This window comes from Bacillus rossius, chromosome 3 (genome assembly GCF_032445375.1).
Source record: "Bacillus rossius redtenbacheri isolate Brsri chromosome 3, Brsri_v3, whole genome shotgun sequence".
Classification (NCBI taxonomy): Eukaryota; Metazoa; Arthropoda; class Insecta; order Phasmatodea; family Bacillidae; genus Bacillus; species Bacillus rossius.
Window position 1 is genome coordinate 40682261 of NC_086332.1, and position 25959 is coordinate 40708219.

The window sequence follows — 25959 nt, forward strand, 5'->3', positions numbered from 1 at the left end:
TTCTCCATAGTTGACTGCAATTGTGCTAAACAAAGAGATACACGATTGTGGGTGAACAATGAATGGTTACAGCAGTGTGAAAACACAGGTATCAATGTAAGCTTTAAACTTTTTTTTTTTTTCATGAACCAATAGGAATTGAGGAACCATGTTCTCAGGGTATATTTAGGGACATCTCTAGCACTTCAAAAACATATTTACCATTTTTATTTACTTTTCATTCAACGAGGCCCCAACATCCGATGCTGGTATAGTAATGCAAGCTATAAACTATTATTTTCACAAACTAGTAGGAATTAAGAAATCATCCCTCCAGGTTAATTTAGGGGCATCTGTAGAGTGTGAAAACCATGTTTTCAGAATTTCTTTCTTTGTATTCTAAAAAGCAGGAACGTCGCATAATTACCCCATTCTATTCTGTGAAAGGGTAGGTATTGTGATACTATAAATAGTTGACCAGTATGTTACTATTTTAATAGTTTGGCAGTTTATATTACATATAGTGTACAACTTAATTACGAAGGGGTATTTTTTTCATAAATAAAATCTAAAACATATATTTTACACTTGTACATGTCTTCTAATTAGAGGAACTTTCAATACTCTCTTATTTAAGTAGCTAATCAATCCTAACCAACCATTCTCAAGATTTTATGTTATATAAGCTACCATAATCAGTGGTGGATGCATCTGTATCCACCACAGACCCTACTAACAGTTAATAACAGTAAACTACTGGAATATTGCAACATCCATTCACAGAAAAGTTAACGGTAACTATAGAAGTGATAACCTTTACTTATTATTTTAAACTTCTGGTTAGTGCAAAGCTCCACTTGTCTGGTATAACTTAATTTAGTGATTTTATTTAAAGGTTTTGAACAGCATATAATTACTGAAAAATTGGCTCACTACCCTAACATATTGAAATTTTCTTGCAAATGGTAATCAGACTTCATTTAATTTTCTTATAATCTCCTACACCACTATCACGTTTACCACCTTCCCAAGTTCCTTTTACTTTCTAAGACCTAACCAAAAAAAAAAGAGCCTTCTCCTTTCTGTCCATCAAACCCTTTGAAGTTGGATTTTCCTTGTGTGAAGATTAATAAATTAAACTAGGATAAACACATCTTTATTCGAATGTGTGGTTGCCTTCATTAAAGTTACAAATAACATAGATGGTTAATAAATGAAAACTTTTGGGAGCATGCTGAGTAATAAAAGAAAAAACACACGCGGACATGTTACATGTACTTACCCTAGAGTACGGCGTTGACCTCGGAATAACGCCTCGCCGCGTCCTGATGGGACCCGAGGCCACACTGCCACCTCCAGAAAAGCCTCTGCCACCCCGTCTGGTGAAGTTACTACTGCCTCTCTGCGTGCCACCGCGACCACGGCGACCCAAACCCCGGATGCCTTTAGTGGACTTGATAATGTCATCAAGACTCATATCAATTTTATCAACCATTATTGAAGATCTGGTTACGCCACTTCACAGACAACAAAATCACGTGCGCTCCTTAAAATCCCTACAATACGGCTTTGTTGCGGCCTCCAAAACACCACAACAAAACGCCGTTAATATTACAAATGGCGAATGACCAGCGCCAACGACTCGACGCTGAAATCGCAATGAATTCTGGGATCTTAATGAGAGAAATTTGTTTTCATAAAACGAAAAATTACCTTTAGGTTTGCTATTGCATTTAATAATTCATAGGAAATTATATGTTAATACAAATAAAAACATTAATGTACATTACCTATTATACATTTACTTTGATTAGAGAGGGATTTTAGATGAGCAATTTCATTGTATATGATGTAATATTTTCGTGGATAATTTTTTTTATGCGTGATAAAACCATATGATTAGTTGCGCAACGAAAATTGTTTAAATTATTTCATTACTCACAGAAAATCATAGGTGAAAAATACTTGTTACAGAAGGTTTTTATTAATTTGAAGAAAGGGAGTGGTCCAGAAGTGAAGGGAAAAAATAGTCAAGCTATTCGCCGAAAGTGATTGAGGTACCATCGTGAACACTAATATTTTATTTTACAACTACGTATATCTGCCTTAACAAAGCTAAGAAAAAACTGTACTTATGTCATTATCAGACATTTTAATCAGTATTTAAAAGCTGGAATTTCGAATATGTCAATAATGTGATGAAAGTTTAAAAAAAAGCGTCCAGGGGAGGGGCATTTGCATTAAGGGGCCCGCCTACCTGGTCACACACACGGTGTGCAGAGCTTCAGGAAAAACTACGCGATTTCATAACTACTGAAGATATCCGAGTAGGGTATGTTTACGAAAAGCATTTAAGAGTTCGCTGAGGCCCGAAAAGTACTTTTAATTTTGGATCATGTTTTTAAACTGTATTTCTAGAAGCGTTAAAATGGCTGAAACGCCTGTTTTCAGAGTAATTTTTAGGTGTAAAACAAGTGGTACAGATTTTTCAAAGCACTTAAGGGGCTTGCATTACACCTTTATCTTCATTTCCCCGTAATATAAAAATACGGTCACCGCACAAATTTCACAGTTACCAATTGACGACGAGAAGACTGCGCACCAGTTCAGAGCCTTGAGCTTAGAGGCGATACCGCGCTAGAAATACCATCGAGCGTTGCGCTTATCATCCCGCCTCACTAACACACATACACCCCTGACGAGGCGGGCCCCTTAAGGGTTTTGCACCCCATTCTACTCCGACACCAATAATTAGTGACAATTTCCGCTCTTTACAGTGGTGGATTCAGAAGCTCGTTAATGTACCGAATCTTATAGTTTTCTCATAAAACAACTTATCATATGTTTGTTGTGATAAGAAAATTGGGGCAGGGGGAAGGAATTGGGTTCTTTTATTCACCCTGGTCTTCTACATTATTGCAATGGTAAATATGTAGTTGGGCGGTATTTGCGAAAAAAAATGTTAAACATCCGAAAATACCTTTATTGTATGCTTTTCAACTTCCTCTTTTCATTAAAAGCGGCGGAGGTAAGAAATTCCAAATACTTTAGGAGATATCAAATTTTTAAATTTCATCATATGTAGTTCAGCGGTATTTGCAAAATTTTTTTTTAGAAAATCCGAAAATACCTTTTTTATATGCTCTTCAACTTCCTCTTTTCATTAAAAGCGGCGGAGATAAGAAATTACAAATACTTTAGGAAATATCGAATTTTTAAATTTCATCACAATACCAGTGCATTGATGTGGCATTTGCCATTGTTTCTTGTTTACGAGTATCTACTTTTTTTTATTGGATAATGATGTCATGTGATTATTCATAATAGGCCAGAATTCAAACGAACCAATACGTGATTATTTAGTTCATTTATTGTTTAAAACGGTGTTTAATTACCGCCTCCAACTTAGGTGAGTTTTTAACGTTTCTAATTTTAAAGTCTTATTTGTTATTTTGATATTGTTGCGCAAGTAATAAGTAACAAAAAAAATTTACGTGAGTTGTTACTGTTCATCCTTTGTTACGGGTTTGTTAGGTAAGGTCAGTTACATTATATATAATTTAAAACTAAACAGCCATTAAAATTAATTCACATTATTTTTAAAGTCGGCCTAGTTTGAAAGTATTAATAATGTAACTGACCAGACCTAATCAACCATTTTATTAATTACGCATTCATGATTCACGTATTCACGAACACACGGCAAAATAACAAAAATGGCGGCGCTCAAATGGTTCCACAGGTCTTGTATTGCAAAATTAAAAAATTCGATATCTCCTAAAGTATTTGGAATTTCTTATCTCCGACGCTTTTAATGAAAAGAGAAAGTTGAAGAGCATATAATAAAGGTATTTTCTGATTTTTAACATTTTTTTTCGCAACTACCGCTGAACTACATATGATGAAATTTAAAAATTCGATATCTCCTAAAGTATTTGGAATTTCTTATCTCCGACGCTTTTAATGAAAAGAGAAAGTTGAAGAGCATATAATAAAGGTATTTTCGGATTTTTAACATTTTTTTTCGCAAATACCGCTCAACTACATATTTAGCATTGCAATTTCAACTAATGCAAGTATATAATACTGCAGAATTAATTAGCAAAAAAATTGGAGCTATTTGTAAATAGATTATTATTTTTTCCTGAGAGCTAAAAATTTTGTGTTGCATCATCTCTGCAGAAGACAATTGTAAACCTTTGCAAAATAATCAGAGATGGCATGGATACTTTAACTATATCTCATCGTCATCGTCTTCACCACAGTGACGCATTGCATTATAAAGTTATAAGAAAATTTTAACATATTTTCTTTGTATATTTTAAATATTGTACTGTTTATTTCAAAGCACCCTATTTGTTGAAATATGTACTTACTACACGTGACTCAATTTTTGAAACTACACATCCGGGCCTAATAAACAAAATTCATTACTTTTATTTAAAATTATGAAGAATTTTTTTTTATTTAGATAAATTATAAAAATATGAGAGATCTTTTCAGTTAGGATTTTTGTAACAATATTATTATTGCTCGTCGTACAACATGATAATGGTCAGGAATGTAGAATAAATGCTCAACATAGGATGTATTCTATATTTAAGCAAAAAAAAATATTAGGCCTAAGGATGTGTTTACCTAAAATTATTTGCAAGTTTAAAGAAAACTATTTTTTTTTACGAGTTTAAACCCTTGATGCACAAGTTCAACTTGCCTTAGTGTCCTTTATTTTCTTTCTTATTACTTGCGGAAATTGCAGAGCTTCTTATCAAGAGAGTGCATGCATTTTACAGTGTCAGGAGAACAAAACATAGTGTCGTCATGATTACATTTGTACTATACTGTATCTGTACTGTATCTGTACTGTATCTATACTGTACTGTATCACGTAACTTCACTATTTTAACAGTTCTGTGAGATATTTCAATTTGAAGGAAGGGAGTGTTTCAGAAGTGAAGAAGGATGAAACACTAATTGAGTTTTTTTTTGTTGAAAGTGATTGAGGTACCCATTAGAACACAAATATTTTATTTTACAATTACATATCTACCCTAAAAATCTCAGAACAAAATACTTTATTTTGTAAACATCAGACACTTTATCAGTATTTAAAAGCTGGAATTTCAAGTCTGTCAACACACAACTGGGTTCTACTGTAATGTGATGAAAATTAAAAAAAAAAAAAAAAAAAGGAGGGGGAGTTACATTAAGGAGTTTTTTTTTTACCCCATTCTCCTTTACTATGCCACCCTCAACCCCATTCTATTCCCACACCAATGAGTGCCACTATCCGCTGTTCACAGTGGTGGACTCGGAAGCTCATTAATGTACAAAATCTTGTATTTTTCTCAGAAAACAACATTTTATTAATATTTCGTATTTCAGTATTTAATTACAGGGGAGGGGGCAGGTAGAAGGGCTGGTCGGCTGTTCAAGGTCCACGAGTGACAAGTAGAGGTGTAAAGTAACGAAAAAAAGTGTACCCATATGTATTCGTTACTATAACAATTAGTACTCGTTACTATCATATCGTTACATTACTCGTTACTTCTGATACCTCATAACATGCTATGTTATGTTAGAGCAACGAATCAAGTCGTATTGCGTACGCGTACAGTATGACGTCGCGTAAATAATAATAAATCGAATATAAACTATCAACAATATTTGATAATTAACAGCTTTTGTTAACCAAGAAACAATTAAATCTCATTAGAGCGGCTTTATTATAATATCTCTAAGATAAGAACAAAAAAAAGTGAAAATACGTGATTACCTATAAAAACAAAAACATACATATTTCTAATTTGTAAAAAACACTTTCTTACCTTGTTTCTGTTCCAATCTCAAACTTTGTCTACACACACAATAGGCTACCTTTAATAAACAGTAAAAAACTTGGACGACGAATTTCCAAATTATACTTTACTTAATAAACAAACATTGTTCTTTGTAACATACTTTTTCAAATTCACCGAATAAGTGCGCGCATGCGTAAAACATATGATCAGCAAACGTTTCAATACATGCATCAACGGTACTTGCATGAACTGAAACAGTGTAGGTACCCATACTACGAAAAATGCTAGTAACGAAATGCATTCGTGTGTAACGTTTCGTCACTCGGTACTAGATGGTGCATCCGTTACTCAGTACCAAATACATTCTGTTTGCTACAGCTCTAGTGGCAAGTACAAGGGGCCGGGGGGGCTAGTCCCTGGTGAGACCCGGGTGGGAGTGGAATGGGCTTCAGGATTGCAAGTTACTGGAAGTGGGCTCCTGGCCATTGGGTGGAAGTACAATTGTAGGTTTTAAATTCAAATTGGATCAAATTCAACACTAACTATTAGTCACTAGTCTACAGTTGTGCATTTGTCCTTTAGCAATTACATGCTGTGAATTTTTTTTATGAATGTGTAGGCTCTTAATATCTCCAAATATTCCAGACTCTACAATGGACATTTGACCTAATGGTCGCACAAGCTACTCCTTGTGTTGAACTATTCATTACCATTTTTCATGTAAGTAAAACTTCAAAAAAATATATATATGTATACATATTAGTTTTAAAAATTCAATAAAATGAGTACTCATTTTATTTTTCTTACAAATTAAAGTTACAAATTTAAATCTTATTTTTATCCAATATATTTTTGTAGTAATACTAACCTAACAACACACAACCAGCAATAACTCATCACATGATACAATACTATTTTTAAATGGCTAAATATACATTTATACATACCTACTGTTTTGTTGGTAACTATATACTTAAAATTTTAGTTAATTAATATGAATAGGAGTATAAAATAGCTTTAGTTGGAATATAACTTCATTATTTTCTCCGTTATTTAGTTACATGAAAGCTGTTTCGGCTGTATTTCAAGACATTCAAAGTCTTGAAGATAATGTTTGGAATGGGTTCTATGTTTGCTTCATTTTTCCTGCCTGTTGTGCATCTGCCGGCCTAATATCAAATTTAATATTGTTTAGCCTGACAACATGTATTAATTGCACCCACTAGGCAGGAACTTACTTATGTTAATAGACACTGTTTGATACTTCGATGTTAGCTTAACATAAGGGAATTAATTTTGCTTGCTGCAAATCTCTACAATTAAACAACAATACAGTATTCAATCATATATGTTACTATTATGTTGTAATTTTCTGCTGACTTAACTGTAGCAAAATGTCAGTGTTCAGATAAAAAATAAAAGCAAAGTCCAGACTATAAAAGTTGAAGCATGTGATGTTCTGACGTCACAGAGGATCTACAAACCACGGGTGGTATGACACAGAGAAGCTTGACTGTCTCTGGAATGGCTGCGTTATGTTGTCGTCTTGAAGGAGATATGTTAATGCTGAACAAAAACCCTTGACATAAAGTGATAGGATGTGCTTAGCTGTAAGTTCTTTGGTTAGGGAAGAGTGTGTATCCCAGTCACCTAGTTCGCTGTTCATTGCAGAGAAGTGAGCAGTTCCGTCTACATGTAAGAGACTGCAGTTATTTCTTTTTTTATTAAGTGGTTCAGGATTATATTTTACACTAGGCTTTTGATTTCTAGTAGTATCTACTCTTAAGTTTTGAGCCATTTATCCTCACATATCTCTCTCTCTCTCTGTCTCTCTCTCTCTCTGTCTCTCTCACTCTCTCACTCTCTCTCTCTCTCTCTCTCTCTCTCTCACACACACACACACACACACACACACACACACACACACACACACACACACACACACACACACACATATATATATATATATATATATATATATAAACACAAATAACTTTGAGGCTTGTAAATTATTAAAAGTTAGTAAGTTAAAGTTATTATTTAAAGTTAGTTAGTACAAAAGTATTGCAGAAAGAAAACCTCATTTGTCAATTTTAGTAAATTTTCAATCTTATAATACAAATATTTGTGAAAATGTGCAATAGGTACAGTTATATTTTCAGTGACAGATTCTTTCAAATCAGACATTATAAATAATGGCTTACAACCACATTTACTGTCAAGCAAATAATATAATTGTTTTCTGCATTCTGAGTTGTAGTCGATACAAGTGGTCAATAAAAGTGCTCTTTAAACTTAATGTGGAACATAATACTGAGGTTATATGGTATTATCATAGCAACAAACTTATTTGAATTTTCTTCTCATTTTATTTATACATATCATCACTTAAGAAACAACACCTCCTCTCCTATGTGACAAAAAGTGGATTTTTCAGGAGAGCTTAATAACTGGACCATGCTGGAACTTAATGATAGCCGGTTTTAGAAATCTTAAAAAAAAAAAAAATGTACGTAGGCGGAGTTGGTTCTTAAATAACGATATGTAGTAATATTAATTTACATCCGAACGTTTATATTAAAAATAGTAACCAAGCATCCAATATTTTTCAAACTAACTTACTGGCACTTTAGTAAAGGACAGATCGCTATAAAATAATCAGTGGCTAATACCTATAATTTATTTAAAAAAAAAATTATTATAACTACAGTTGGTGATACTGAAATTGCAATTTAAATTTTAAAAATATGAAGCTGTATAAATAAATAAATAGTTAAAAGTGACTCCTGTCTGTCAGCTGGTTATTGCAGCCGGCCAGTGACCACACGCCAGGATGGGGGACCTCGTGCTGGGAGTGGACATAGGCACCACGTCGGTGAAGGTGTGTCTGGTGGACAGCGTGTCGCGCCAGGTGACGCACAAGCAGGCCAAGGACACGCAGGCGAACGTGCCGAGCGACCAGGGCTCTGAGGGCAACAAGCAGGACGTCCCCAAGATCGTCTCCGCCCTCAACAGCTGCATCTCGCGGTGCCCCAAGGACCAGCTGAAGAGGGTGAGACACGTCGCTCTCTCACCTTCGTAACCTACGATTTTCTTTCCCGTCGTTTAATTAAGATTAGCACTTGGTTTAAAGAATAAATGTCACCAAGCTTTCATTTATGTTTTACGGAGTCTTACGGGAAGCTCTTATGCAATATTATAGTTATTTAATTTTTATCGCTACATCTTTTACTTTTGTTGTTGGTTCCAAAATTAAATCTCTAGAGTCCAGATATTTAATAAACATTATTTGTAATCAGAGTTGGAAGAAAAACAAATAAAAATAAACATTATGTTTTTTTTTGTTTGGGCCAGGTTTTTTTTAGGTTCAAACCAGTTTTTGTTTTATTACGTTAGTTATTTTGGTTCTCTGCATGTTCAAATTAAAGCCATATAACATCCCGCTTTCTGCCACTCATGTTGAATCAGAAAAGTTATAACATCAAAGAACTGAAGTCCAGCAAATCTGCACATCTGGCTGGGACTAACCACAAAATGGGTATTTCCCCACAGGAGGAGGATACTCCATTGAATGGATGTTTTCTCACAGAATGGGGATTCAGTACAGTTGGGGATGCCCACAAAGGAGTATATTTATAACTTGTTCAGATAATTTAAATGATAAACTCTTGAATAATATATTTTTTTTGTTCATGTAAATCACAAGAAATATTAATTGATAAAAATTTTGTTATTAAAGTTTAATTAGACCTTTCATTGAAATAATTAAGGTATTCTATTAAAAAATACATTATTTAAAAAAAAACATTAGGTTGTTTATAAAAACCTTTTGCTTTAAACCTTTGTTTAAAATGTGTTTTAAATAATTGTAGTTTAAATCAGCCAACCCTGTTCATCAAGCAAGTAGGTAATCATAATCATAAACATTGGATAACCTTTTTCTGCTGTTACATAACACTATACTAATATCTGATGACATAATTGGTGACAAAACTTAAAATGCAAGAGAGCTATTGTGATAAATTTAGAGGAGAAGCACTTAAACAACAGTTATCACAAGAAAATTAAATCATAATGACATTTGAGACCTAGTCTTAAAGGCCTCGTCTAGTCAGAGGTGTATTTGTGTTGGTGAGGCAGGATGGTGCTTCTAGCTCGATATCTCCTCTAAGCACAAGGTTGTGAACTGGCACACAGTTTTCTCGTCGTGCATAGGACAACTATAAAATTGGAGTGGTGGCTGGCGGAGAAATGGAGATAAAGGTTTAATGCCAAACCCGTAAGAATCTGTACTGGTTATTTTATGCCTAAAATTACTCTGACAATACACGTTTCAGCCGTATTAACTTTTCTTTAAAGAATTTCATTTGGAAACCAAACTATTCATCGGCCCTCAGCAAACTTTTAAATGATTTTTGTGAACAGACCTCACTCCAATATCTTGAGTAGTTTTGAAATTACGTGGTTATTCCTGAAGCTCTCCACAATGTGTATGTGCCCAGGTAGATGGGGCTCTTAAGAGACTGTGGTTTTTTTGAAGGCCTGTTTTGTTTCATTGACGTGCCGATCATGCAGAGGGCATGGGGCAGAAATCTAGAAAAGGCAACTGGAGCACAGTCTTGTTTTCTGCGTGAGCCTCACAGAGAAGTATAACTCCCACCAGAAGGGAACACTGACTGCATTTGTCTGGACTTTCACAGTTTCAGTTAAATGCATCATGAATTCCTGACTATGTCCATTTGTATGAAATACAGCACTTTAATGGGCTCAAAGCATATGTCATTTATTTATTTATTTATTACAAATGTTTATCACAGCTCATTTTCATGCTAATTTTTTTTTTTTTTTTTTAAAGTGATAAAAGTGAAGCGTGTTTAACTCTGAGACATATTTATGTCCTGCTGGGTGTGTTAAATTAGTGGAGGTACAATGACACATTTACAACTCCTTTTTTTTTTTGCAATACTTTTTTGGATTTTACTTGAGATAAACTCATTAGAGGCTGAATGCAATAGTTATTTTTTTGGTGTCAAGAAAATAAAAATGGTTTCAATTGACTTTTGAGACCATTTTGGTTTTTTTGCCAAATCATACTGCCTAATTACGAGGACTGCACGGCCGGCCCAGCTGACGGGTGTGCGGTGCGCAGCGCAGGTGGCGCGAGTGGGGATCTGCGGACAGATGCACGGCGTGCTGCTGTGGTCGGAGCGGGCCTGGGAGCACACCAGCGCACGGCCGGAGGTGCACAGGGAGGGCGTGTCGGCCCTCTACACGTGGCAGGACACACGCTGCTCGCCTGCCTTCCTGTCGAGCCTGCCCCCGGCGCAGTCCCACCTGCCGGCGTACTCGGGCTACGGCTGCCCCACTCTCTTCTGGATGGCACGCCACAAGTGCGTACCTGTGCTCACCTGTTCCTGGTTACTCAAGTACCATGTACAGCCTGCCTGGTACCCTAGGCTACTAGGTGATGATTACACGAACCATGCGGACAGGAAGTTTTACTGTATATACTTGTAATTGTAGTTCTCTGGCCGGTGGGATAAAATATTTAAAGGTTCTGAGTTTGAAACCAAAATCAAGATGGCACCTGGGCCCTCCCGTATGATAGTAAATGGTTTCACCATTGCGACACCTTTTTCACTATCACTTGGTATACTTGTCTACTGTATGTGTGGGGCTCAGTGGCGGTCCTATGAAAGATACAGTGGGGTCGTTGGCCCTTCCCCACCCAAAATGACCCCCTTATAACTAAAAGAAAACTGCAGAGAAAAATAAAAATAATACTGTACTCCATCATTTTAATGATGACTTTTCAAGTTTTAAAAAATGCTTGAAGTCTTTAAAAAAAATAAATTAAGATTCCTTATTTAAAATTTAACCCAAAACCTTTTAAACTTTTAACCAAAAAATTCCCGGTCATAACCCTCCCTTCTCTACTACCCCCAAATTTTAAGTTTTTAGATCACTTGCCTACTATTAAGGGTTTTATTCTGGGCAGGATCGAATCAGGATTTCTTGCAGGTGGAAATTGTAGTGGACTTCTTGTTTGCTGATAGATTTTCTCGATTGATGTCTGTTTCCTCCCACCCATTCATTTGGTCAATGCTCTCACTGTCTCTGTTCCCCTGCAGTCATCGAGTTGTTGAGTCTTAAGTGGGAAGATGCATTTAGTACCTGCAATTGTCAGCATGGTAGCATTGCACCATGTCGTCAGGCCCGAGAAGCTGGAGCAGTTCTGCCACGCGGGCACGGTGCAGGACTTCGTGGTGGCAATGCTGTGCGACCTCGACCGGCCAGTGATGTCCGTCCAGAACGCTGCCAGCTGGGGTTACTTCGACACGCGGTCTGGGGCGTGGAACACGGACGTCCTGGAGGAGGCCGGCTTCCCCGTGCGCCTGCTGCCCCGCGTCGTCAAGCCAGACGCCATCGCCGGCAAGCTCGCAGAGTCCTGGTACGGCATCCAGGCGGGCACGCCCGTCGGTGAGTTTCACCGAGGGCTACAGCCAAGCTTTGGGATATCCTGTAGCCTTCATCAACTTACCCAAGTCCGTATGCCACACAGTACTTAATTCACAACTTATGAAGTGCATATTTGTTTTTGAAGTGTGTGTCAGAATCATTTATCATGGATGGTGTTTATAATCTTTAATGTTTACAATACAATTACATTTACAATGATTGTACATAAGGACATTGCACACTAGTAATTAAGAACATACTGACAAGGAGCATCACACAAAATAATTTGACCAGCTAAATTTTCCACCTTGTAGGGAACACTGCACATGACATCCATTGAACATTCTGCAGCCAAGTTATAAACCAAGTAGTCTTCTAAGAACCTTCCATTGTAGCATACCCACTTCAGAACATAAATTAGCACAAGAATTGCATTTATAATTAATTGGCATTTTGTAAAAATTGGAGTTGGTTGACTTTGATGGCATCAGGTGTAATGAGGAGGATAGGGACTAGAGCCTAATTTGCAAGGTGTTGTTTGCTTGGTTGCCACCAGGGGCAGCACTGGGGGACCTTCAGTGCAGCGTGTACCCCAACATCGGGCCGGCCGTTGCCGTGCTCAACATATCGACCTCCGCCCAGCTGGCCTTCGTCACTCCAGACTGTCCTGTCTCCTCTCCAGGTTAGTACGTACAAGTGAGCTCTAGTGGTTTTGTCTCGGATAATAAGGCATGTGTCGTGAGTAGAGACGAGATATTATTGTTTTATTTTCAGGCCAATTTCATTTTTAAAACAGGAGATTTCTCTGTGATTTGTTATATTTTTTTACGAAATCTGTTTATTAAAAAAGATACCATATTTCCGAACAAATAACACTTAAATGTTTCATGATACTAATTTCTTCAAAACAGTGGTATTTTGACTGATAACTGATGCACTTTTACAATACAGTGATTTGTAATGTCTAACTATTCCTAACAAATAAAATAAATCTGTTAAATATGTGTGTTTGAAAAATGTATCAACGTCTTAATGTAAAAATGAGTAACTAACCACAGTTGCAAGATTTAAAAGAAGTTGTTAACTTTTTCCAATTTTATTTGCATAAAATGTGGTGCAAACTTCAGGCTATATAATTACATTAATTGAATTTAATATTTAAAAGTTTACTTATTTGTCATTAGAGTTAAGTTTTGATGGAAAATTCTAATTAGTTTAATGATTTTAATTGCTTTCTGGTGCTTTGTGGTGTATTAACTTGAATTTCAATGTTATATGGTTGGTGTATTCACATGCTTTTCGGTGTTATTTCAGTTTTATCGCAATTCACCATGTATTCTTGTCCCAAGTCGTGAGCTGTACTCGTTGAATTACTTTTAATTTTAAATACTTAAAAAATAGCATGGCTACTGTCAATTTTGAAACAAAATGTTTGTTTGAAAGATGAAAAATCTTGTTAATTATGATGTTCCTCCTTTTGTAGGTTTTCCTACTATAAAAACTATAAACACCTGTGATTCAACTCTTTTTAACAAGCACATTAGCAAGTAGTCGGACTCGTATTTGGGAGGACCTAGGGTCGGAATCCCAGTGCATCCATCCTGATTTCAGTTTTTCATTGTTTCCTTAAATTCTTTCTAGGAAAATACTAGGATCAAATTTCTCAATAGACCATGGCGAATACCTTCCCGATTTCCTTGACTGGTGTTGAGTACAACCATCTCCATGACCTCGCTAACATGACATAAAGCCAAAGTTAAAAAATAATCCGGAAGTTTTTCTTGTACATTTGTGAAACTTACTAATGAAAGTTTACTGTACAGAAATAATCATGCAAATCAGGTCTGGTATTCAGGCACAAATATTGTATTGTGTGGCTCCTTTTATAATTGTACTTATACAGAAATGAATATACACTAATTTACATTTAGAAATATTTTTTCATATAAATAGTATAAAAAAATATTCTTAGACATCATTATTCATTATATATCAATAATTTTTTGTAATACTTCAAAAAGTCTTGCATTATGTTTACAAATACAGCATCTTGTATGTTATAATTACATTTGAAAGTTTCAAATAAATCAGTGAACCACTAGTTATTAAGTAAACTTGTTTATTTCACGAATTTATAATAGCATGCTCACCCAATTACAACTCAAACACGTATCAAGGTACTATAGAGCCATTGAAGTATCAATTGTGGCACTTTTGCTTCTGCATAACCAAAACAAATCAAAGTTAATGCTGCTTTTTGTATAGTATAAATTTAATATTTTTATTTTCATATAACTTTAATCATAAACAAAACTAGTGCAAATTGTTTGGGTACTTAATTTTTACTATGTGATTTTTTTTAACCATAGATTTAAATTTTTTAATCTCTTTTATATTGCATCAACATTCACAGCAGTTTTTTCAGTTGGCCATTGAATATTTTTAATTACTCATTCGATAACATTTAATTAATTTTTCTTGTGAGCAACAAAGTTGTTTGATGGCTTTTTGTAGAGACCGGCAACGTTGAATACTTCCCTTACTTCAGAGACAGCTACCTAGCCGTGGGCGCATCGCTGAACGGAGGCAACGCACTCGCCACTTTCGTGCGCACTCTACAGCAGTGGACCCATGAGTTGGGGTTCAACGTTCCACAAGGTAAGTCACTGAGAGTACACCCGCCCTTCCAAGTAATGCCCTCATTCATTCCAGGAAAACAGAGCACTAATCCTAAAAGCTATAATAAAATACTTTTTTCCATAAGAAAGTATGTTAATCAAAATAATTGGTTCATCAACCACAAAGGTGTGCTTTTTGACTACCTTTTTAATTAAAAACATTGCTCCTGTTAAAATCAAATAACTGTGTTAATTTAGTGTTTAAATATATTTAAAGTTCAGTTGAATAAACATTTAAATTACATTTTGATAATTAACATCGTAAAATTAAATTGCAATGTAAAAAAAATCTCTGGCCACATTGCCTTTATACTAAGGTAGGCCCATAGGCGTGCCCAGACATTTCCATTAGGGGGGGCCCTGCTAAATTTTTAAATCAGAAGCTGAATTTGGAATGTTAAATAGCCTAAATACATTCACTCATTTCCGTGTTTATATTTTTGTGCAGTTTCAACAAGATATGTTTACTAGTTAATATTTATATCCGTATAATTTTAACAATCTTGAAAATATGTTTTTTTTTTTCCATAGACAATGTTTAAAGGGCACTACTTACACATTTATCCCCCTTGAATTTTCCGATAGCTTGGTCCAGATCTACCTTGAAATGAACTTCTTTTTTTGTGAATGCAAACACAACAATTCAGACAACAGAACTTGAACAAACCTCTTAAAAAAATTTTTTTGCTTGGCCATTTTAAGGGACTTCGTGTTTTAAATAAACTAAGGCAGCTGTATTTCCAGAACGATAAAATGTTTAAAAATATTGTTAATTAGCACGCTGCAACAATGAAAAACAGATTGAGTGTCACAGTGCCAGGAATATACGAATATTAATGAATGCATTAAAGAAAATGCCGATCTGAGTGATTACATTAGGGGGGCCATGGCCCACCTGGCCCCCCCCCCCCCCCCTGTAGGCACGCCTATGGGTAGGCCTACCTACTGAGTACATTTCTGAGTTACAAAATTATTATTTTATTAATATTAAAGATATGTTTCAATGTCTAGTAACAGTAAGATTAAGAAGGGTAAACTTAATATTTTCTATTAAAAAAAATATATATTTTTAACCTGTTAACATAATTCCAGACTCTGTTCTTTGCAAAATGCATGTCTGCTATAAATTGCCTACCTCATGACTCATTAGCACTTCTGGTAGGTGCGAGGTAAACTTGCCTTTAAAGCTTATGGCCTTTCTCAACAGTGCTGCTGCTCACTTGCGAGACACTTGACTGAACACACTTACGTGTCTGAGATATTTCTGCATAATGTAAATCATTTCACCATTTTAATTGTACACAGTTATAGATGATGAAGATAGGTAATAGCTATATTAAACAGCGTTACTTCAAGGAGCTGGTGCGTATCGTGAAGATCATATCATCTTGTTATTAGTACTGTGCTGTGCTTTTCCCCACTCAGCTACTTTCTATTGTTATTATACTAGATAGGTTTGACTGTTGGTTACTATTACTTTCTGCCGATATTGATATATATATATATATGTATATATATATATGTATATATATATATATATGTATATATATATGTATATATATATATATATATATATATACATACATACATATATATACATATATATATATATAAAAAATTTGTAATAGTGTATAAGGGTAGGTCAAACAACACAGATATTATTCAGGTTCTGGTAATTATGTGTAATATTTAATTACATGTGTGGCAATTTATTACATCGGCGCCTATTGCTGCACAAGGGCCTAACCCACTTAACACAAATGAGTATTAGACACAACACAAAACATAGGTTAATATGACAGGTTCATTCATATCTCGGTAAATTGGTAAGGAAAATTAACATACGTTGAAACTTTATTAATTGCAAAAATTTTAAATAAAATTTATTATCAATAAATTACTGAACTGGGTTGTGGAATGACTATCATGTTCGTTAATCATCTGGATATTTACGTCGCACACATGATTACGATACAACAGTTCATTTAGGTCCATTCAAAAATACGTAATATTATGTTGCACTTTTGCGTGATTAACGAGTTAGCAATCCACAAAATCAAGTATTTAAATAACAATTTCAGTTCGTTGTAGAGTTCGTGTACCTAGGCTTTAGCTCAGTTTTACGATCGGTAGAACACAAAACTATCTCTCTCGTTTCACCTCTGGGTTAAAATTGATAAATTAGATAGTTTACAATTACAATAATCTTTACTGTTTTAGCTTATTTAAAGTCTTTTAAAATGTTGATAATACAATTTAAACTCAATGTTCTTTCAATTAGTACGTCGCTATAACAATTTTAGTATGGCGCTGTTTCACATGGTATGGAGGGTTTTTACTTACATAGACTAATCACTCCTGGGTACATATTCGTCAGAATATGCCCTAACAAACTAGTAAACATTTAACAACACGACGAAAAAAACTCATCCTTTGTTGTGGATGGTCTAAAATAGCTAATATCCTTTTTTCTTTTGAATTTTTGACAGGCTCCGCGCCCTTGCATCTCACTGGGACGCCATATCTTACATAACTCTCCCTCAAATAGAAACGTTCCAGACGCCTTCTACTTGAAACATGGCCTCTGATTGGCCGGGGCGGAATGCTGTTAACGAAATTTACAAAATCACATCTTGTAAACAAAAGGTATTAACAAAGTTGCAAACACAAAACTGAATTAAATTTAAAAACAGAATTTCCAACAATGCCACATCCTTCGTATATGACACGTATAATAACACAGTTTATACGTTTTGTTCAATTGGTCCTTAGAGGGGTATATCTAATTGCCGGTCCATATATGTCTTCCCCACTACATAGAGCATATCTCTCATAGATATACCTAATTAATAGGAATATATATTTAATAACTTTTGCGGGTGAACAATATACAAATTAAATAATAAAATTTCATAATAATAATAACAGTCAATATAATAAGTTTTTATAAATAATAGTATCATTAAAATAAGTCATAACTTTCTGTGCATTCTGAAAATAGTAACAGCACAGTACTTTGTGTGTTCTTAGTTACAATAACTATTAGTTTGTACTGCAGCACTTTTTTTGTTATGATTTTGTTTGCATTTTGTATAGAAGGTTTTGTAAATATACTATTTTTATAGTTATAAAGATGTATCAATTTATTAATGTAGTGACATGCTTTTCAATTGGGATGATGTGGGGCAAAATCTGTAACTTGAACTTTGTCATGGTCTGCCATTTAAGTATAGTTTTTGACTAGTTAAAACAATGATCAGTTGTTGGTATTGTTTTGCAGTAGTCTCACGGAATGTTTGTCTTGCTTGCAAGAGGTGGTGCTATTGTTTCCGCAGCCAAAGTGTGGGAGTGCGTGATGGCGCTGGCGGAGAATGATGCAGCGGTGTCGACCTTGAGAGTGGTCCCTACGCTCCTTGGGGAGCGCCACAGCCCGGAGCAGAACGCCACTGTGAGCAACATCGACCCCGGCAACCTGGGGCTGGGGCAGGTGTTCCGGGCGCTGTGCCGCGGGCTCATTCAGAACCTCCACAGGTACACCCGCTTCGTCTGTGGTCTTCACAGCTTCCTTTTGTGGACTCATCCGAGACATCGCAATGGTGTCGGAACCACTACAGATTTACGAGAAGCATCTGATGCAACGTTTGTGTTTTCTTCCACTCTTCTCGTTTCACTACTTATCCCTTGTCTTGCGGTTTCCTCTAGTTCCTTCAGATACAGGATAATAATTTGCTGGTGCAAATGCACTGATTTTTCATAATTTTAAGACAAACCTTTTTTGTGAGTGTTTGTTCTTTGCCATGCTATCAATTACATTTCCCATTTTTATAATTTCTCGATTGTAAGTCCATCTTTAAACGATACAATGTATTTTGGATAGGGATGGGCCGGTCGAATCCTCGAATCCTCGAATCCCACCGAATCTCTAGTATTCGAAAGATTCGAAATTCGAGGGAAAAGATTCGGGATTCGAGGAAAAATGTTGATGTAAATTTAGTACTTTAAAAACTTAAATGCTTACAATTAACTTGGCCTGTTTACGTTTTCCTTGGAACACATCCTATTGAGGTACAGTAGAACCTCGTTAATACGTGATGGTCAGGACCGAGATAATCACGGATTACCAAATTTCACGGACTAGCGATTAAAAGCCCGGAAGGTCTTGTCAAGTTTCTCAGACACCGGTGTGCAGCTGGGTTAAGGCCGTTAACGGTAAGGGCCGGCCGTCTTCGAATTAGTGTCTCGGCTTAAAAAAATACAGCACTGCCTAGCCATTAGTTCACGGTCATTTAAAACAGCCGAAGAGATAAAGATAAGATCGTGCTGACTTTGCACCCTCCCCCCTCCACCCTCCCCCTCGTACAGCTGAATGCCAGCCAGACATGTCACTCGCCAGGCGCCTGCAGTGCGTTGGCGGGTGGAAACAAACAAAGGGAGACGGGAAGCAGAAGTCAGGACATCCCCCTCAAGTTTAAAGAGTGACAAATGTGACAGCTGAAAGGGGGGCGACACAAAGGGTCGGTACAAACAGCCTTGCCGAGTTTGGCGGCCCACGCGATGGCTTGTAGTGTTTGCCGGCCGCTGGCCCGCGTGACGTTAATTTTAAGCGCTGACAATTTTTACTTATTTTTTTTCTTCTCTTTTAAATCGTCCCGGATTATCCTATCCCCGAATTAGCGCATCACGGATTAACGAGGTTCTACTGTATTGTACTTTTAATTCGTTATTATATAAAAAAATTATGAAGCATGTACTGATTTGGGAAACTTACTTTATATTCATGAACATGGATGCATTGTCGCTACATTGGCATTAAATAAGGCATAAATCACATATGTATTCTCAGAATATGCTAAAAAATAAAATAAAGCACATTTAGGATCTAGACTAAATATGAATCTTGTTTTTTTTTTTTAAATAACTTTACTGAGAAATCTGTTCCTTAGTAATACAACAATAATGCCGACTTTCATCACAAGTTACGGTCGCACATGTAGTAATAGTAACAATCAAATAATGAATGACAAAAACTAATACATTATACAATTATTATTTTAATCGCAATTCAATTTTAAATATTCTGATACACGTTCTATTTATGAATTTTTTTAGGACCAAGTTTGGTTTGTGTAGACTACCAACGTTAAAATATGTATTATCTGAGAATTCCATGATGGCCAACCAATGAATTTGTTAGCCAATCATTTTGAGCAACATAAAAAATAACTAATATTATTATAAAAAACTTTAATGGGTAAACTAGAGAAAACACCCCGTCACTTTTAACTTCGGGCATATTAATCACTATGCTTTATTGAGGCTTAATTTTAAAAGAGGCATGACAATATTTCTTATGGCCTAAAACCATTCAAGCCAAGATGGCGCCTTTCAGTTTCCATTAAATATTTCAGGAAAGCGTTTACCTTCATTTGGGACTTTAAACAAATGTCAAGTTGGTAACTACAAAATATTGTTCCGTCGGATGTTGAATTTCGTTTTCCGATTTCCGTGGATACATGAATCACTGTACTCACAGATAATGCCTGAATGCCTTAAATCCACCAAGTCGGATTCTTCAGCAATTGATGAAGTGACCAGATTCTTACGTGATCCTACGGGAGTGCGTCGTTTGCCCTACAGGCGTTTGCCCTAAACGCATTTTCGAAGCATATTCTCGCATTCCTCATTCCAAACAGGCGTTTGCCCTAAAAGCGTTTGCCCTACAGGCGTTTGTCCTAAAGTCGTTTGCCCTACAGGCGTTTGCCCTACAGGCGTTTGACCTAAAGGCGTTTGCACAAAATGTTTGATAATCACATTCGGACCAAGCTCCAGCATTTGCCCTAAAGGCGTTTGCCCTAAAAGAAGTTTTCGACAGGCGTTTGCCCTACAGGCGTTTGCCCTAAAAGTTTGCGAATTTTCAATAATCCGAAAATGAATGCTTGCCGGCGTTTGCCCTACAGTTGTTTGCCCTACAGGCATTTGCCCTAAAGTCGTTTGCCCTACAGGTGTTTGCCCTATGAATCTTTTTGAAGAGAGATGTCCTTACGTGTGTCGCCCCTGTTGACAAATGTTGGAACCATTCTCCAAATGAGTACTAAGTACAAAATTCACAAATTAGATGGCAGCATATACGGTTTGCTTTCCCAACGTTGAAGTCTAAGAATGCAGCTGGTAATTGAACCTTACAACAGATGGTGCGCCAATCTCAGTGACTGGATTGTATTTTTTAAATCATTTTTTAACAGAGAGATTGATGATGTAATATTTTCCTAGATGGGAGGGGGGGGGGGGTTAACTAGCGAACGAATTTACTTAATTTAATATTGCTGCTATATATAAAAACAAGCGTTAGCAAAAGGAGCTTACAAAATTTTATTATCCTTGCCTGCTGGAATTTTCACTTAAAGTCGTGTTAAAAACGATGATCCTAAAATAATTTAAGGCAGAAGATTATACATATGCATTTATAAAAACAATTTCAGTGTTTAAAAGTTACTGTTAAAATAGCCTCCGAGACCTTCATGCCTATTTTCAATTTTTATATACCATGTGTCCAACTGAATCTGTCGATTTATTAATATGTTTGTAGAATGCGGTGAAAATACTTCCATCGAGAGTGTGCATATTGTGCTAATTCGCCCAGCCCATCTATAGCTTAACCCCTATTAAGTTTTATGGGAACAAGTGAACTATAATAAAAGACTGATTTTATGTGAGACAGCCAATGAAATGTACAACTTTTCAAAATGCATTTAATCATATCATCCATATTGCCACAATATTTGAATGAATGTCATAGGTATGAGTGTAAACCTGGAACGATTTTGATATGTCGTGGAATGTACAATAATGAATTACGTAAAAGTATAATACACAAAGAAATATCATTAAATATAAATCTGTTTCAGATGCTAATGACTCAGCAAAAAAAGTGCAATTTTAGTTAATATATTTTCAAAAAAATTAGTTTCAAAATTGCTATGATCATGTTTTTAAACACTGAATCAACTTCTATATATGTTTTGTAAGTGAAGCAAAATAAATATTTAAAAAAATAATTCACCGAATGACATAATTTTCAATATAAACCGTTGCAATTTTAGTTAATTACATATTTGTTACATGCCCACAGTCTTACGACTTTAACAGTGGGCACGATATATATATATATATTCAGTATTTGGTTAAATGTACGCAATAGGTTTATCCAACCCGACTTGCTAGCCTTGGTCGGCAAATATGTTGGCTGTTTTCTCTGTTAGAACTCTGGGTATCGTGTGTATGTAGTAATGAATTCTTTCTTCACTTTTGCTAATGAAATTTATATACCCACTTTTATACCCATGGGTATAATATAATATAAAGCAGAAATTGGGCGTCGTGTGGGGCGGGTTTACAGGACAGCAAACCATAACAAAAACTGTTAGCATAACAATCATGTATCAAAAATAGTATTAGTTGTGCACGCGCAGTTCATCTCCATAAATTAAGTTTGTACGCGACTATAATTTTTTTCTCCTGAGATCGTTTTTAGGTAGATTTCGCAGAGTGACTTACAGAAAATTTCGCGATATTTTCTCCGATCTAGGTCCAATGAATTTCAGAATTTCTAATTGAGGTAAATATGAATGTCTATGTATTGTTGGATTGGATTTATATCCCATACATATTGTTGAGCCAACAATTAATTTGCAATTTATTGTTACATTGGATATTCTAGAAATATTCATAAGATTTTACATAGTTATTGAAACTTATGGAATTTTTCAGAAAGTTAATTTTTATATTGGTAGGCCGCACGGCGAAATCTACCTTTCCGACTGGCTGCCATCGGGGATTTTTTATTTATAATTATGGGATATATGATTTCACACTATTATGCACACAGACGCTTCATATCTAAAACAATCTTGTTCAAACGAAAGGTTTTTAATTTTTTTAATAAGACATTTTTTTTTGTGACAGATATCTCAAAGAAAACAAAAACAGTAATTCGGCAGAATTCTATACGAGCCTCGTTGCCAAATTTAATGGACGCAAAATAATAAATTACCTACACACAGACACAGCGAGGCTCTTTTCAGCGTAAATGTTACATGGCAGGACAAGATTCAAAAAAGGTTTAGCTTGTGAGAAGAGTCCTTTCAAAAAAATGTCAGGTAGGAGCCCTGGTTCAATAAACAAGAAAGTCATTCGTAAAAAGATTCGACACGGCACAACTCGGCGTAAACTGGCTTACCAAGAAGATAGTCGGTTTAAACTAAAACGGCGTGAACTCCAATCGACTAAACCAAATGTTGACTATGGATCCTCATCAGGGCAAGTTACTGATGTACAAGGGTGTGATCTTCCTGAAAATGAACTATTAAGTAGGCTAAGTGTGAACATTACATCGCGTCACTGCAAGTCACTTTGGAAGAAGGAAGGAATATTGTGGAACAAAAAATATGCATACAATCCTGCAAGGAAAGTCGTTCTGTGTGCGGTGGGCTAAAGTCACATTATTATTATTGAGAAATACCATTACGTATCTTCTTTATTTTATTTTGGGAATATAAGTGGAATCCACTATGGAAATATGGTAAATATTATGGATATATTATATTATGGATATAGCTTATTTTAAGAATCATGCCAACCAATGACTATTATCGGCCAACTCTTATAACTGAACGTCAAAATGATCTAACACAAACATTACAAACAAAATGCAAATTATGGAAAACCCAGAACAAAACGAACTGGAATAGGTACTTCTTCATTGTGTACTTCAGCCGTATGTTGTGTATACATTCCAGAATAAAATAGTATGAACAATATTTAGGAGTTTAACAGCATTAGTACTATTATGCTAATTAACAGCTAGTATTCGCATTATTTACCTATATGCTCGTAATATTTTAAGTAATCATAGCGTAATGCGCGTCTGACAGCTGAAATTGAAATAAGAAAAGCCCCGGAAAAAAAGTTGAACCTTTTCCCAGCGATATTTTTGTTAGATCGCCAATACTGTTTTTTATTATACGATTTTTTTTTGGTCGAAGACCTTACATCACCTAATGTTCCGAAATATTTTACAGAAAAAATATTCTATAACATTGAACTTAGCGCAGGGAACCATCTGTTGGTGAATCTAGGAAGTTCATACCACATGAATTCCCACCAAACCTCGATATAGGCTTACATAAGTGCCATCTAGCGACGGTTTTGTAAACTTTGCATTTAGAGGGAAAACATTTATTTAGGTACTGCCCCCTGCGGATGAAATATAAACTACAAGAACACTGTTTGAATCGATACATAATTGAAAAAACCTACATTTCCCAAAATAACCTAAACTTCGTTTACCCTAAAGTCATTTGCCCTACAGGCGTTTGCCCTAAAGGCATTTGCCCTACAGGCATTTGCCCTAAAGGCGTTTGCACAAAATGTTTGATAATCCCATTCGGAACAAGCTCCGGCGTTTGCCCTAAAGGCATTTGCCCTAAAATAAGTTTTTCGACAGTCGTTTGCCCTACAGGCATTTGCCCTACACGCGTCTGCCCTAAAAGTTGGCGTGGTTTCGTTAATCCAAAACATAAGTGCTTGCCGGCGTTTGCCCTACAGTCGTTTGCACTAAACGGCATTTGCCCTAAAGTCGTTTGCCCTACAGGCATTTGCCCTACGTTTAGGGCAAATGCCTGTAGGGCAAACGATGTGTACCCGATCCTACAGTTAACCCAGAAATAAACATTCTCGAATACTGGAAAACTGTCTGCGTGTTCACCCAGGCTACATAAACTGTCCAAAAAATATTTGTGTTCACCACCTGCGACAGTGTTCTCTGAACGTTTGTTCAGCACTGCAGGAAACATGTGACCAAAAACGGAATCGTCTTGATCCAGACCGTGTCAAAATCCTTGTTTTTTTTTTTAAATAAAAATATAAAGTGTTAAATAATTCTGCATAATGTTTAATTTTTTCTCTTAACTTATAAATTATTTTATAATTAACCCTTGAGAACTGGATTCGGATTCAAGGGGTGGATTCGAGGTACTGTTTGGGATTCGGATTCGAGATTCGGATTCGAGAAAAATGGGATTCGAACCATCACTAATTTTGGAGAAACTGATACTAAAACCTAAGATGGTGTCTTAAGAGTAGAGTAAATTCGGTACATGTGGGTACATAGTTGGATTATCCGTTTACTTAATATAAATGTTTGACCAGTGCTTGAGGAGCTGACGAACGTTGCAGCATGATGCCGCGAGAGATGCTGCTGGCAGCGCACATAGAGCACATCGTGGGCATCGGCTCGGCCCTGACACGCAACAAGGTGCTGCAGAAGGAGGTGCAGCACTGGTACCAGCTGCCCGTGCAGTTTGTGTCGGGCAGGGACGCTGCCATGGGGGCAGCGTGCGCGGCCCTCGACAGCTGAGCGTGCTGCCGACACACCTGCGCCTCTTGCACCTCTTCATCACTCACTGTTGCCAGACTGCACTACTAGGTGCTACAAGCTAACCAACCCCGTCCATCCTGTAGCTTTACCAACTTTACCAACTTCCATGCAAATAATCATTGTATATGTGTATGTTGCATATGAAAAGAAATTTTCTTGCCAAATATAAGACTCAAGTGTCTTGGCTAGTTTTTTTGACTAGCATCCAAGCAGCACATTATGGAATAAATACGAGAGGATGTAATATTTGTCCCGGATAGTTGACTAATTTTGACTGGGACTGCTTTTAGAACGAGCAAACAACATTTTCTATGTTGCCCCATCTGTCCATGTTAATTTCCCTCCTTTTTGGAAAACACACTCCTACTTTTTGGACTCATCTCTGGGTTCCCTCCAGGACATTCCATGTATTGTTCTGGACCATCCAGCTTTTACCACATTCTCAAAACATCCCTACTAGATGAGTTAAGTTCAAACGAATACTGGTTACAGTGAGTTAAAAAAAGGCGTAGTAATGATCGTAAAAGTGTTCTTAGTTCCAATACTTGGAAGTGGAACCCTTATTTTACACTGTTAGGGATCCAGTTAAAAAAACAGTCGCTACTGT

The 25959-nt window shown here is 36.1% G+C and overlaps 2 protein-coding genes across 10 annotated transcripts in view; one reads left to right on the forward strand and one right to left on the reverse strand.

Annotated features, from left to right (window-relative positions):
- Positions 1–1619, reverse strand: part of LOC134530568 (THO complex subunit 4) — a 36773-nt gene extending 35154 nt beyond the window's left edge. The window contains exon 1 of the mRNA XM_063365518.1: positions 1262–1619. Within this exon, the coding sequence (XP_063221588.1) occupies positions 1262–1474 (213 nt within the window). The 5' untranslated portion in view covers positions 1475–1619. The remainder of the gene's footprint in view (positions 1–1261) is intronic.
- A 105-nt stretch (positions 1620–1724) lies between these two features.
- Positions 1725–25533, forward strand: LOC134530559 (sedoheptulokinase-like). 9 transcript variants are annotated; one of them, XM_063365493.1, is made up of 9 exons: positions 1803–2036; positions 6426–6500; positions 8578–8832; positions 10935–11170; positions 11995–12260; positions 12796–12921; positions 14754–14897; positions 18253–18448; positions 25151–25533. In XM_063365493.1, exons 3-9 carry the CDS (start codon positions 8614–8616, stop codon positions 25329–25331), a joined length of 1368 nt encoding a protein of 455 aa, XP_063221563.1. In that variant the 5' UTR covers positions 1803–2036; positions 6426–6500; positions 8578–8613; the 3' UTR covers positions 25332–25533. The 9 variants fall into 9 exon arrangements, with proteins under 9 accessions (XP_063221564.1, XP_063221556.1, XP_063221560.1 ...); XM_063365494.1 differs by lacking the exon at positions 6426–6500 and having other exon boundaries at positions 1725–2036; XM_063365486.1 differs by lacking the exon at positions 25151–25533 and having other exon boundaries at positions 1794–2036; positions 18253–19806.
- Positions 25534–25959: the final 426 nt, after the last annotated feature.